The 13,042-nt window shown below is 44.5% G+C and overlaps 1 protein-coding gene across 2 annotated transcripts in view; it reads left to right on the top strand.

The window, feature by feature from the left end:
* The window catches only part of PPM1H (protein phosphatase, Mg2+/Mn2+ dependent 1H), a 281,418-nt gene that overhangs the window by 136,632 nt on the left and 131,744 nt on the right, over positions 1 to 13,042 (top strand). For both annotated transcript variants that reach the window (XR_004343889.1, XM_030323105.1), the window contains exon 4: positions 1,071 to 1,183. Coding sequence is in view for 1 of the 2 variants with exons in the window: in XM_030323105.1 (XP_030178965.1) it covers positions 1,071 to 1,183 (113 nt within the window). In the remaining variant the exon portion in view is untranslated. The remainder of the gene's footprint in view (positions 1 to 1,070; positions 1,184 to 13,042) is intronic.

Here is a 13,042-nt window from a genome sequence, read left to right as displayed (position 1 = left end):
GCGTCCGACTTCAGCCAGGTCACGATCTCGCGGTCCGTGAGTTCGAGCCCCGCGTCAGGCTCTGGGCTGATGGCTCAGAGCCTGGAGCCTGTTTCCGATTCTGTGTCTCCCTCTCTCTCTGCCCCTCCCCCGTTCATGCTCTGTTTCTCTCTGTCCCAAAAATAAATAAACGTTGGAAAAAAAAAAAAAAAAAAAAAGAAGTCTTGGTCTGTTGTTGATTTTCTGGGTGTGGGGGCCTCAGTAGGTGGCAGGTGATAATAGGCTTTGGATGAGGAGAATCACATTGAAATCCAAACTCCAACCAGGTAAATGTAGGCAAGTTACCCCCCTTCTGCCCCCCCCCCCCCCCCCCCGACATGAAGGTTAATAATACGGTTATGAGGATTAGCTGAGACTCTCTCTGTACGGTGCTTCACACCCTGCCTGACCTGGAAGAGGTGCTCCTTGAGTATCAGCTGTGGCTGTGAATGTGTGTCACACACACATTTGTTGTGAATCCGTGGCTGTCGGACAATGAAGTCAGATCAGAGTTCATAAGCTTCTAGCTTTGATGAGTAAGACAGGGCAACCGGTTGGCTCCTGCCTGCTTTGAAGAGAGGACACAATTCTTCAAGTCATTTCTCTTATCTGGCTGCAAAAAGAAACTATTTATTGGAGACTTTGGGGTTAAAAACATTGCTCAGGTCCAAGTAGTCGGCATTACCAGCCTATTTATGGTATTTCTCACATGGCAGGTCAGGCATTCCATACAAAGACTAAATTTTCCACAAGCTGGAGTATTTGTTATTGAATGCAGTTGGTTTTCTTTTTCTCATTTTTGTTCTGATTAGATCCGTTTGCCATCCCTTGTTTCCTGTCTCTGGCCTGCAGATGGGCTAATAGACGACAGTTTTATGCCAGTGACCTCAGTGATTAAATGCTCTTCAGGTGGTAGAAAAGTATTAACGATTTTCTCGTCTCGTCTTTGAAGCACATCCTGACTCCGAGGGCTGTGTCAAGGGAATGAGGTTAAGAAAGTCTTTGATATGAGTTCCTGTACAATCCAGCGCTAACTTTGTTTTCTTCTCCAGGACCTACAAATAGAACGAGAGAGGAGTTCGTATAATATATCTGGTGGCTGCACAGCCCTCATTGTGGTTTGCCTCTTGGGGAAGCTGTATGTGGCGAATGCTGGCGATAGCAGGTGAGCACATTCTCTGTCTGGTTCTTCCTGGTCTCTAATGCCTTCCATAATTTTTATCTGTTTTAAAATAGTGATAGGCAATAAAATAACGCTGCTTGAGATTAGATATTGAGAAAGATGATCCCTCTCCATGTAAATAAAATGCATCTAAGATGAATCATCTGGCTGGTATTAAGAGGTAAAGGCTGTCTCGTACCTGCCCAGAGTAGCAGGTCATGTATAGACCTGTGATTGATCTGTATACCTGGGATTAATCCCTGTGGCTAATCTAAGCTGGTAGGATACAAATGTTTTTTGACTTCAGAACCTGATCTGCAGTAAAATCTTAGCAGAGGCATAAAACAGGAGAGGGGAAGGAGGAGAGGGCTTTAAATGAAGGAAGTGTTTGGAAGGGACTGGGGAGGACTCTGTAGCTGCTTCTACTTCTGCCCAGTGACATTGCTCTGTCCCCTCCCAGAATCGCATGAGTTTCTCCCTTTGTGCACAAGCCCTTAAAGGCTCTAGTCTCTTTTCTGGGCTCAGCTGAAAGGAATTTTGGCCAAGAGATTTTGGTTAACCCCTAATCTATCCAGCATTATCAGGAATAACATACATTTGGGTTTTATTTTAAATTACTAATGTGTCCTCACTTAACGCGCAGGGAATTTTAAACTTCTAGATTTTGTGAAAAGTGTTCTAATACGTATTACATACGTGCCTGTCCCCTTTGGTAACAACATAGGTTGGCTTTCTGCTAAAGACTGACTCTTTGTTTTGAAAGCAAAGTACTAGACTCTGTGCAACACGTCCTTAGAGGACGGGTGGTTTCCCTTTGCAGCCTACAGTCTTAGGAGGCCCTCGTCCCTCAGTCCCCTGTCTCTGGGTCACGTGCCTCTTTGAGCATCCCTGCTTGCCCTTGGCCCTGCTCCAGGTCTGTCCCCACTGCCTCCCCTTCCCTGCAAACCTCGGGTCATGGCTGAGGACTGACTCCTGGCCGAAGACCAACTCCAGTAGGCAGCAGGGGAGAAATTTAGCTTTGACTTCCATTTGCAAAGCAGGACAGCCTGAGGGAGTCTTCATTCCCTAGAGGGAATCATCCTTTCCTGGTCTTCCCACTGAAGATTCCAGAGAGTAAGGAGAGTGAACTGCCAAGGCAACAGTATTTGGAGTTTGGCAATTGATGGCTTTTGAAGGTCTGTTTTATTTTAATGTGTATGTGGATTTCCATTAAACTCTATAAGCTATCTCCATTTCAGCGTGATGTTTTGCTGGGTAAATGGAAGTGTCTATAAGATACCATGTTTATCCCGTGGCTTCTATTCCTCAATGTCTTGTCAGAGTCCCAGCAGGAGACAGACACCTACTCAGGTGGGTCAACTGAATGAAGCAGTAAAAGGAACCCCGCACAGGGGTCGGGCTGGGGGTGGGGCACTGGGGCTCAGAAAGACTTTTACACCTGAGGCCTGCAAGACCCAGAGAGGACTTGCTCCAGCAGAGCCCAGGAGAGTGGGGTCACGTGTGAGGGCCCCTGGGCAGGAGCTACAGGAGAAAAGGGAAGAAATACTTTGACTTCTTTCTCTTCCATCCCCCACCCCCACCCTCGCCTCTTGCCAGGGCTGCCCCGTGGATGATCCCAGGTGGGAGCCAGGTGACAGGGAGCCCACGGAGTACTGGTCACGGAGGTCAGCCAGCTAGGGCATGCACACAGACCAGGGTGGCATCTCTGGGGGCGAGGGGGCAGCCGCCAGCAGCACCCCTGCTGTCTCCCCTTCCCTTCTCCCTGCCAGGGTTTGAGCTTCTTGCACATAGGAATCTTCCATCTCCAGGGGCCTTTTAAGACTCACACTGAGGAGCAGGCCTTTGGGCCTGTTTTTCTGTTTTGGATCTTGCATTAGTTTGGAGACAGAGGAGCAGGTAAGGAGGTGATGCCCTTCTCTTCTGAGTGAGACTGAATCAGCAATTCAGCCGTTGCACTCATATCCACCCTTGGCTTTATGTCTAGTTCCATGCCCTTTGCAATGAGTTTGCTTTTCTAGCCCTTCCATGACTAGGGAGGTGACAGAGTGTCTTGCTCCCTGGGAACAGGCCCGCTCCTCATCTCAGGAAGCACCTCTCACCAGATGATCCCCAGACTGAGAAGAGAACCCAAATTTCTGGGCCTGGAGTACCTTCATGTTGGATTATCCTCTTCATAGATATAGCTGCTCCCTGGGGCCTTCTCCTCATTTTTGAATCTAGTTTTCTTCAAAGCTCCTAGCTCTTTAACAGAGCCACTTACCCAGCCAGGCCTTCTGTCCTCCTTCCCGGAAGCTCCAGTGCCCTGTCCAGCATCTGCCAGTCTCCAGGACTCATCTTCTGGACTCTTGTCCCCACCCTTCCCCCACCCCACCCCTTGTGTTTAAAGTGCCAATTTCTAGATCAGATCTTGAACTCCACATCTGTAAAAACAGTGGTGGTGGACTAAATAATCCCTAAAGTTCCTGGCATTCCATGTATATTACCCCATGAGGAATGACACTTTTGGAAGATAAAGTGATGCTATACTTGTGGATTTTCAGTAATTTTTATTCTTCTTAGAGTCAGTTTTTGAAATCTCAGTATAACACAGGTTCCCATGTTTCTAAATGTTCGTAAAAGTATATTTTATAGGTTCCCAATAGTTTGAAAAGCCTGATAGGTACTTTTATCCTCATTAAAGCTATAAAGCATGCGTGCGTGCATACACACACACACACACACACACACACAAATTATCCTATGATAAAATAGCATCTTTAAAAACCTAATAAGCTAAATTACATGTGCAGTGTTCAGGCTCCAGTATCTAGGTATGAATTTGGGGTTTTATGGCTGATCGGTTGGATTTGCTGTTCATGTATGGGTCATATGTCATAGAAATCTAAGAGCAGTATGAATTGTTATTTGTGTTCACCATCTGGAGGGTAACCTATAGGACATATATTCATTAGGGTGCTATTTTTAGCTCTTGTATGAACAACAGATATTCACTATCTTCTTCTGTAAGATCATTGCCTAGTTTATGTGCCAATAATATAGGTATTTGAATTTACAAAAATAGTCAGTTATTCCCCAGAATCAACAACTGAGTGAACTTTGATCAGATTTATGTAAATGTGGGTCCATCATTACTTCTGAGCAAGTAGTCATGAATCCAAGGGCTGAATTTAAACAGATGATTAGAGTTGACAGAGGTCTGTAGCAATAGGGCCCTGATTAATTGCTATTTTTTCTTCTTTATTGCCAGACATTGGCTGTTGTATATTTACTTTAAATCTTGACAGGTTTTTTTTTTTGTTTTTTTTTAATGTTTTATTTATTTTTGAGACAGAGAGAGACAGAGCATGAACGGGGGAGGGTCAGAGAGAGAGGGAGACACAGAATCCAAAGCAGGCTCTGAGCTGTCAGCACAGAGCCCGACGCGGGGCTCGAACTCACGGACCGTGAGATCATGACCTGAGCCGAAGCTGGACGCTTAACCGACTGAGCCACCCAGGCGCCCCAAACTTGACAGTTTTGAGAGTGAAAACAAATCTTTGTCATAGGTTCACTACCCCATTGTTATTCACACTCAGGGAAGGAGAAGCATTGCACTGGTTTGATGCGGAAGCTACTGGTGGTCAGGAACTATTTTCTGAGCCACTTAGCAAACTGTGAACCATTTGATTCCCCATCAGGCACATGTATGTTGGCGGTTTTTTTCAGGAGGGGCTGCCTCCTGTTGTTGGTGGCTTAGTGGTTTTTGAGTCACTGACTCCCCTCGGTGTAGTACGATGCACCTCGGTCTACAGTGATGCCAGGTGACTAGTGCAGAGTTTGGGACAGACTTGCCTTTCTTTCCTCAGCGACTGGTGCACAGCCTGGAACAGATCTGCCCTTCTCTCCTCAGTCGAGGTAACTAGCTGTAGAGGAACACGTAAGAACTACTTGATGCGTGACAGTTGCTTTATTTTTCCTAGGCAAAGACAGCCAACTAAACACCTAGGGGATCATAAGGGACTAGGAAAGAAGCAGATGGTGGGCGGGTTTCTTCTTCTAGCAAAAAAGAACTGGTCGCGTGCAAATGTCATGCAAAGCAATATGCAAGCTATCACCCATTGTGTTTGAGTCATTGGCTCCTTAGGGCTCGGAGGGATTCTTCAGTTTGAGAAGATGCTTTGACTTCATTTTAGAAGATGATTTCATTTTATTTCTATGGAGCTAAGGCACTAAGGAGGCAAAGCTGGTGCCACTTATTTGAAACAACGTCTGAAGGTTTGGCAACTAAGACTAGGTGAACTCATTCAGATGAAAGAACATCATTGAAGACTTGTTAACTTGATGATTCCACTCTTGCCAAATTTATAGTAACAGGACAAGAAGACATAAGTGCTAGGCACATGTTAAATACTGTAACATAATAAAGAATTATATCCAATTCTCTCAGTAATTTAGTGACAAGCAGGCATTGTTAATGTCAGATAGGTATACTGAGGCACAGCAGAGTGATTTCCCCCAGCTGCTAAGAAGCAGGGCTGCTCTCAAGCTCAAGGCTGGAAGTCAGAGTGCGACATATATATGTGTGTGCCATCTATCTATCTATCTATCTATCTATCTATCTATCTATCTATCTATATCTTAAGTAGGCCCCACACCCAGCATGGAGCCCAGTGTGGGGCTTGAACTCATGACCGTGAGATCAAGATCTGATTTGAGATCAAGGGTTGGACACTTAACTGACTGAGCCATCCAGGCGCCCCCAGTGTCATGTGCTTACTGCCTGTATCTTGGGATTTCCCATCCGTGCTAAGACTTACAGGGTTTTTTTGTTTGTTTGTTTTTAGAGACATTTTCACGTCTCTAAAATCAAGAGTTTCTAATTAACTTTTTTTTTCTTTCCTACTTCTGTGTAAAATGATGGCATACATTATAATCACTGGCATCTTTGATTTCACCTGAAAAGGTTTATGGAGTGTAAACCTTTGAGGAGATGGCTGCACTTAAAATCTATTTTAAATACATTGCAGTAGTGAAGCAGATGAGCTTTGAGTGGTCCAGTTCATTCATTCATGATACAAGGAATGCTATTTTCTCAAAATGAGGGCTGCCACCCACTTTTAAAGGTCTCAGAGTTCTGTGATAGCATTGTAAATTCTGTGTTTTCATTTTGATGATTATCTATTGAAAATAACAAGCATTTTCTGGATGGCCTGGCTGACTGTGTTGTAAATAATAACTGCCCTGAATTCAGATCCCCATTTTGTCATGTTCAAGGTCCTCCTAAGGAAAGATCAGGAAGGTCAAATGTGTTCATGATGCAGCTCTATCTATAGGAGTGAAGAAGCATTCCACTAATTGTCCTTAAAATGAAGCCAGGAAGTCCAGCTGGGGTGGCTTTCTTTGATATCTCTTTCCCTCATTTTTAATTGTCCAGAATTATCCTCCATCTAACTTACAGTTTTCCATACTCATTCAGAATATGGAAAGGTGAATTCCTCTGGTAAGTCTGAATTTTCTTGAGGATAGGAGTTAGGTTTTAAACAAGACTGCAACATTTCTCAGTTCAAAACCAGTTATATTTCTGTGGTGTTTTGTCTCTCAGCCTTCTCCCCTTTGCTAGTGGTAAGACAGTGAAACATGATGTAACTTCCTCCAACCCAAGAGAATGTAAAGAACTATTCCCTTCTGTTGATGTTCATGGACATAAATGCCCGGTACACAACCTTCCTGAAACTGCTTACTCATAAGTGGTTCGTCTATCCATACCTGCCAGTGAGCTGCTTCTTTGATAATGGCCTTCCTTTGAGTCCAGAAGTATATTTGATCTTCTTCCATTGACTACATTAAGTTCACCACATCTCTCACTGTGTTTCACAGGTATCTGAAAAATAGTATGGAGAAAAGTGAAAATTAACTTCCATTCTCTACTGTGAAAGTTAAATTGCTATTTCTACCTTTTTCTGCATGGCTCCCTCTCTTTTCTGTATATATTTGCATAATCCCTTAGCTATACCCATAACCTGTAGAAGGGAATAGCAGAAAGAAAATATTACTATCAAATACTCACAAATACATGCAAAGACATAGAGACTGTGATGGCTCATAACAGTCTCTACTTTTCCTATCAAGCCACTCATGTCTACACAGAGGGCATGTAAGAGACCCTTCTCTCTCTGGACTTCCTCCCTATCTCTTCCCCTTGGATTTTTTTGAACCTGACCCTGACACCCCTTGCCCTGAATCAGTGGTTCTCAAAATGTGGTGCTCAAACCAGCAGTAGTATCTGGGACCTTGTTAGAAAAGTAAATTCTGGAGTTCTACCCCAGACCAACTAAATCAGAGACCCAGGGTATAGGGCTTTAGCAGTCTATGTTTTAGCAAGCCCTCCGGGTTATTCTGAAATATAGAAGAACCCCTGCTCTGAAGTCTACCCCTGGCATCTAAGAGAGCCAGGAAGGAGCCACTGTGTCCTTAGGGTTTAAAAACTACAGCTCTTCCTGGCCTGAGGCCAAAGTGCCCAACTCTGAAGGCTATCCAAGCATCCGGCCCTCCTGGCTGCATCCAGACACCACATGCTGGAGGGCTTCTGTGGTGATGTTCCCCCTTAGGCTCTCCGATGCTGCTGCCTGAGGTGGAGGGGCCCTGCCTGCACCTGTCAGCTGGCTGCAAATTCCTTTTTGCCAGTATCCTACTCTGGAGCATAGGTCCTTCTCCTTGAAAAGTGTGAGTTAGAGTAAAGATTTCTCCTATGGTTTAGCTCCTTATCTCAGATTCCCACTGACTGCTGGATAGTTCTGAAGCCCCCCCCCCCCAGAAGCCCCTATTTGTCTCTGAAATGGGTCAAGCATGCCCCTGTGTGGACTTCTGGTCTCTTATGGTTGGGCCCCTGGCAGAATGCACTTGTGGCTGTGGTTCCCCCATCCCACCCAAATCATGCTTTGAACAACTTTACTCCCATGGAAGGGCTGGGCCGGGAAGTCTCTTGGCATTTGTAGGAATGGAATATTTGCACATACAAATACTGGCATAAAATGGTTCATGATGGTAACTTTTATCTATCCCTAGCTGCTGAGATAGGATGAAACAGTGCATCAGTGTCACAGGGAATTTTCCAATGTAGAATCCTAAAGTTTTATCTTTGGGCCACAGTGGCCATCACCATGATTTTTAGGGTTTAGTCATCTAATTTGTTGATCGTGTGAAGTCAGGTAAGATGAGCTGGCAAGATACAGAAAGACCTTTAGTACCTGGCAAAGTGGGCTACAACTCACCAGGTGAAGTTTAACAACAGTGAAGGTAAAGTGTATTACCTGTTGAAAGGGGGAAAAAAGCTAGCAGGATATACGAGATGAAGCTTATCAGTGGCTCACATTTTTTAAAAATGTATTTAAGTGGACAGTAAATTCAATCTGGTCAGTGTGGTGTAGACACCAGAACTTAATGTAATCCCAGACTGAAGCATTTGAAGTATGAGGCAAATAATACATAATGTTTTTTTGTTGGCTTATTTTGTCTCAGGCATTCTTTCTAGTTTCTAGGGCTTTACATGAGTAACCTGATTAATTTTCACACCAGCCCTTTTGGGGAAGAACTATTATTAATCTTGTTTTACATGTGAAGTCTCTCTCTAGGTAACACAATTCAACATGTGCATGAATGAACAGGAATATTCCAGAGGCCAGAGTGGTGAAGAGGTTTAGAACCATGTTTGAAGGGATAGAAAAAAATGCAGACTAAGTAGAGTTTGTTAGTCACATGGAAAGATAATTTGTATTGATGTAAGAGATCTTTGGATATTCGTCAGGTACGAGGGAGCGTGGAAAGGGTTGTTCTCCATGAGTCGGGAACAGAGGTGATAGCCACAGGAAGAAAGGGCAGTGGTTAGGAACATGGGCTCAAACTGCCCGAGTTGAATCCTGGCTCGGCCACTTGTAGTTGTATGCAAACTTGGGCCAATCTCACGTGTCCAGTGGCTCAGTTTTGCTACCTGTAAAGGAGATGATGGCAGCACCACTTTCCAGGGAGGACTAGATGAGCAGACGTGAAGAAAGCATTCAGCACGGGGCCAGGTCCGCAGTAACTGTTCAGTAATGGTTAATTGCTTTATTGTCATTGTACTCGGTACAAACTCAGAGCTGAACACAGATGCAGGGAGCTGCTGTGGAAAATGCTGGGTTCTCTCCTAAGGAAAATATTTGTGCATCAGCTCTATGACCACCTAGCAAGAGTGTTGCACTAAGTAATTTGATTTCTCAGGGTCCCCATTAAGTGCTATGTTTCAATGACTTTAGGGGAATCTTTGAAACATTGTGATGTTTCCTTTTTCCTTCTTATAAGAAATTAATGATCTCATGATTTGTATTAGGACAGGTACAAAGGTTTCCTGCTGTGCAATGATACGTTAGGTAGGCCAAGTGTGGAAACAATAGACGCTCAAATTCACTAGTCTGGAGAAGCAGTGGCTTTGTGTCTTGCAGACATCTGAGGACCTGGCATGAAGGAGGCTCTGTCATCTTTAGCACTTGGCTTCCATGGTCTCTGGAGGTACGCCTCCATCTAGTCAGCTAGAAAGGGACAGGAGCCTGGATGGGGGTGGGGAGCAGTCAAGGGAGGTGTTTATGGCCCTGGCTCAGAAGCAGCACCTATCGTGTCTGCATGCTTTCCACTGGCTAGAATTCAGGCGAATACCCATCCCGAGAAAACAAGGCTTCTGGGAAATGTATTTATTCTAAGTTGTTTTCCCGGGACCAAGGGAATTTAATATGATAAACATTTGGCAGTTTCAGCCACCCCTGGGCATTGAGAAGGGAATTCATGGTAGGTTCAATTAGTGATCGTGTCTTTGTTCGTTTCTGGTACATTTTTCCCCATTGAGCTGATGAAGCTACAACTTGGATATCATTGTTTTGTAAGCCCAAACAGTGGTGATCTCTTTTGTTGCTTTAATTTTGTCACTGTTAGTTTTAGAAGAGGTGCCACAAGTTCAGCTTAAATTGTCAGATAGCAGAGAACTAGCTGTTTCACCATGATCCACTTTGATCTTGGAAGCATATTTGAATAATGAAAAAGCCTGCAAGTAAACATCATACTGAATATATTTGTCTTTAGAAAGTTCATCACAGAAAGCAATACTTATTTCATGCTAAGGAAGAAAGATGGCATTAATCAGGTGTAGGGTATGACTATACTGATGTTTTAGAAATTTCTGTTCTTTTGAGGTTATTTTAAAATTCTTATCATTATGTTGTAGAGATTTTTTTTAATTTTTAAAAAAAGTTTATTTATTTATTTATTTTGAGAGAGAGAGAGAGAGAAAGCAGGGAAGGGGCAGAGAAAGAGGGAGAGTGAGAATCCCAAGCAGGCTCCGCACTGTTAGTGCAGAGCCTGATGCAGGGCTTGAACTCCCAAACCATGAGATCATGACCTGAGCTGAAGTTGGAAGCTTAACCAACTGAGCCACCCAGGAGCCCAGGTTGTAGAGATTTTTAAATGGCATACCGGTTCAGGTCAATAGTTCCACGAAAGAGGCCATTGTTATTTTAATATCACATAGATGAGCAAACCCCATCACAGAGCCTGTACCTTGCCCGACATCATACTGTGCACTGTGCAGCTAGAATTCAAACTGAGGCCCGTGAGTCCCAAGTGTGTGTACTTAACCACTACCCAATTCTGTGTCCTGACTAATCCTCCCCCACTGTGTAGCTACACATACACTTTAGCTGTGGGTGGGTCTCCCTTGGCCACTCTCTGAAAACCTTATTTTAGGTTTATATCTTAATTTTTTATTTCATGTTATCTTTGTTTGTTTGTTTGTTTGTTTTTAAATAATCCACATACGTCTTGGGTTGTTAAGACAAACGAATACTGAGTCAGACATCAGGGCCACCAGTCTGAGGTATGAAGCTGACTTGCATCAAAACCATGCCCGGTAATGACCTGAGAACAAACCATCCTCCTCCCTCAGGAGGAAGTGGGGCCAGCTGCTACTTTATACCTGTGATGCTCTGAAACCCTTTATGAGGTGTTCTGGAAAACCACTTCCCTTTGGGAAGGTGCCAGAAGGATGAGTCAAAGGTACCGTGGAGGGGGGGAGAGGGGAGAGGGGGGAGACACGAAACTGATCCCGGGCAGTTTTATTGGCTCCACCAGCCGAGGGGCAGGCTGCAGCAGGAGCGGTGGTGTGGTGCTTGTGGTTGTAGCAGCAACGGTAGTGGTCATAGTAGCATTAGTGGGCACTGCGGTGGGGGCCAGTATTTAAAACAAACATAAAAGAGAGTCTGCTCCTGGGGCACGGGCGGCTCAGTTAAGCGTCCACCTCTTGCTTTTGGCTCAGGTCCTGATCTCACAGTCATGAGGTCCAGCCCCACCTAGGGCTCTATGTTGAATGTGAAGCCTACTTGGGATTCTTTCTCTCCCTCTCCCTGCTCCTCCCCTGCTCTTTGTCTGTCTCTGTCTGTCTGTCTGTCTCTCTCTCTCCCTCAAAATAAATAAACATTTTTAAAACATTTTTTTTTTTTTAAAAAGGGTTCACTCTTCACATAGAGCGCAGGATGTAATTCTAAGGGAAAGGTGGCATCTACCTCCCAGGCCCATAGGCAGCCACTGACCTGTGAGTTGCTAGTTCAGAATGAGAAAGGAGGTAAGCTTTGAAAAATCCTCAGCCTTAATATTCAGTGGTAGACAAAGTGCTAGGGTCAGTAATTCAGGGCCTCTGAGGGCCTGAAGGTCAGCACTGGACAGTGGGGAAACTACTAGGAGCCCAGGTCATGGCTTCCTGCAAGGCTCAAATGTGGGGAGATCCTGTGGTACAGGTCCTCAGGGGATTGAGCCCCATCAGAACTGGTACAAGTGGCATCTGAAAAGTTTCTCTGGGCTTGAGGTTTGAGGCATCTTATCTGTCTATTGGCATCTGAGCCGAGAAGACAGCGGAGGAAAATGGATCAGGGCCTCAGGAGTGCAGGGAGCTGAGCCGGCCAGGTCGGTTTCTGGCTGGATATTACTTAGTGGTCACCAAATTTCAGAGCTGTGGAAGACATCTCTGAGATCCATTAACAGGATCTTTTTAACTCCACTTGTTTCCAAAGCAGGGAACGGAGGCTCAGAGAGTGGTGTGAATTTTGGACCATCTCACAGCTGGCGTCAAGTTTGGAGTTTACCTCCTGGTCTCTGGGCTCCCAGCCCCGTGCTCTTTCTGCTACTGTCTCATTGAGGCAACCAAGGGCAGCATCACGCATCTGTACTCCGGAAACCTTCCTATTTTTTTTTTGTTGCTTCAGGGTTCTGTATTTACACTCTTTTGTCTTAGGAATGTTAATGTTATCAGCCAAGGAGAAAATGAAATATTCTTCATAATGCCCTAAGGCAGGTGGTGGCTCAGCAAAGGGTTAGTGGACAGGAATAGTAGGGCAGAAAGAGTATTGGATGCAAGAAACAGCTGATCCTACTGAGTGCACACGAGGCAAAATCTTGCCAAGGGAAGAAAAGGAAGGGAACATGGGTTCTAGTTTCAGCTCTGCTACTGGCTATCATTGGGAATTCGAGAACGACAATTTCTCTGGGCTTCAAATTCCTTATCGGTAAAAAAAAAAAAAAAAAAAAAAAAAAAAAAAAAAGTGGGGGGCAGGGGATTTGGGTTAGACCAATGGTTCCTGGAGTGGTTACACAAGAATCAGCTGAAGTGCTTCCAAAAAGAAAGGAAGGAAGGAAGGAAGGAAGGAAGGAAGGAAGGAAGGAAGGAAGGAAGGAAGGAAGGAAAAGAAAGAAAGAAAGAAAGAAAGAAAGAAAGAAAGAAAGAAAGAAAGAAAGAAAGAAAGAAAGAAAAGAAAAGAAAAAAAACCTCCAGCCCCACCTTACTGATTCTGATTCTAAGAGAAGTAAGTA

Source organism: Lynx canadensis, chromosome B4 (genome assembly GCF_007474595.2).
Source record: "Lynx canadensis isolate LIC74 chromosome B4, mLynCan4.pri.v2, whole genome shotgun sequence".
In the NCBI taxonomy this organism is placed as follows: domain Eukaryota; kingdom Metazoa; phylum Chordata; class Mammalia; order Carnivora; family Felidae; genus Lynx; species Lynx canadensis.
The sequence above is the reverse complement of the archived record's forward strand: the minus strand, read 5'-3'. Positions and strand labels throughout refer to the sequence as shown.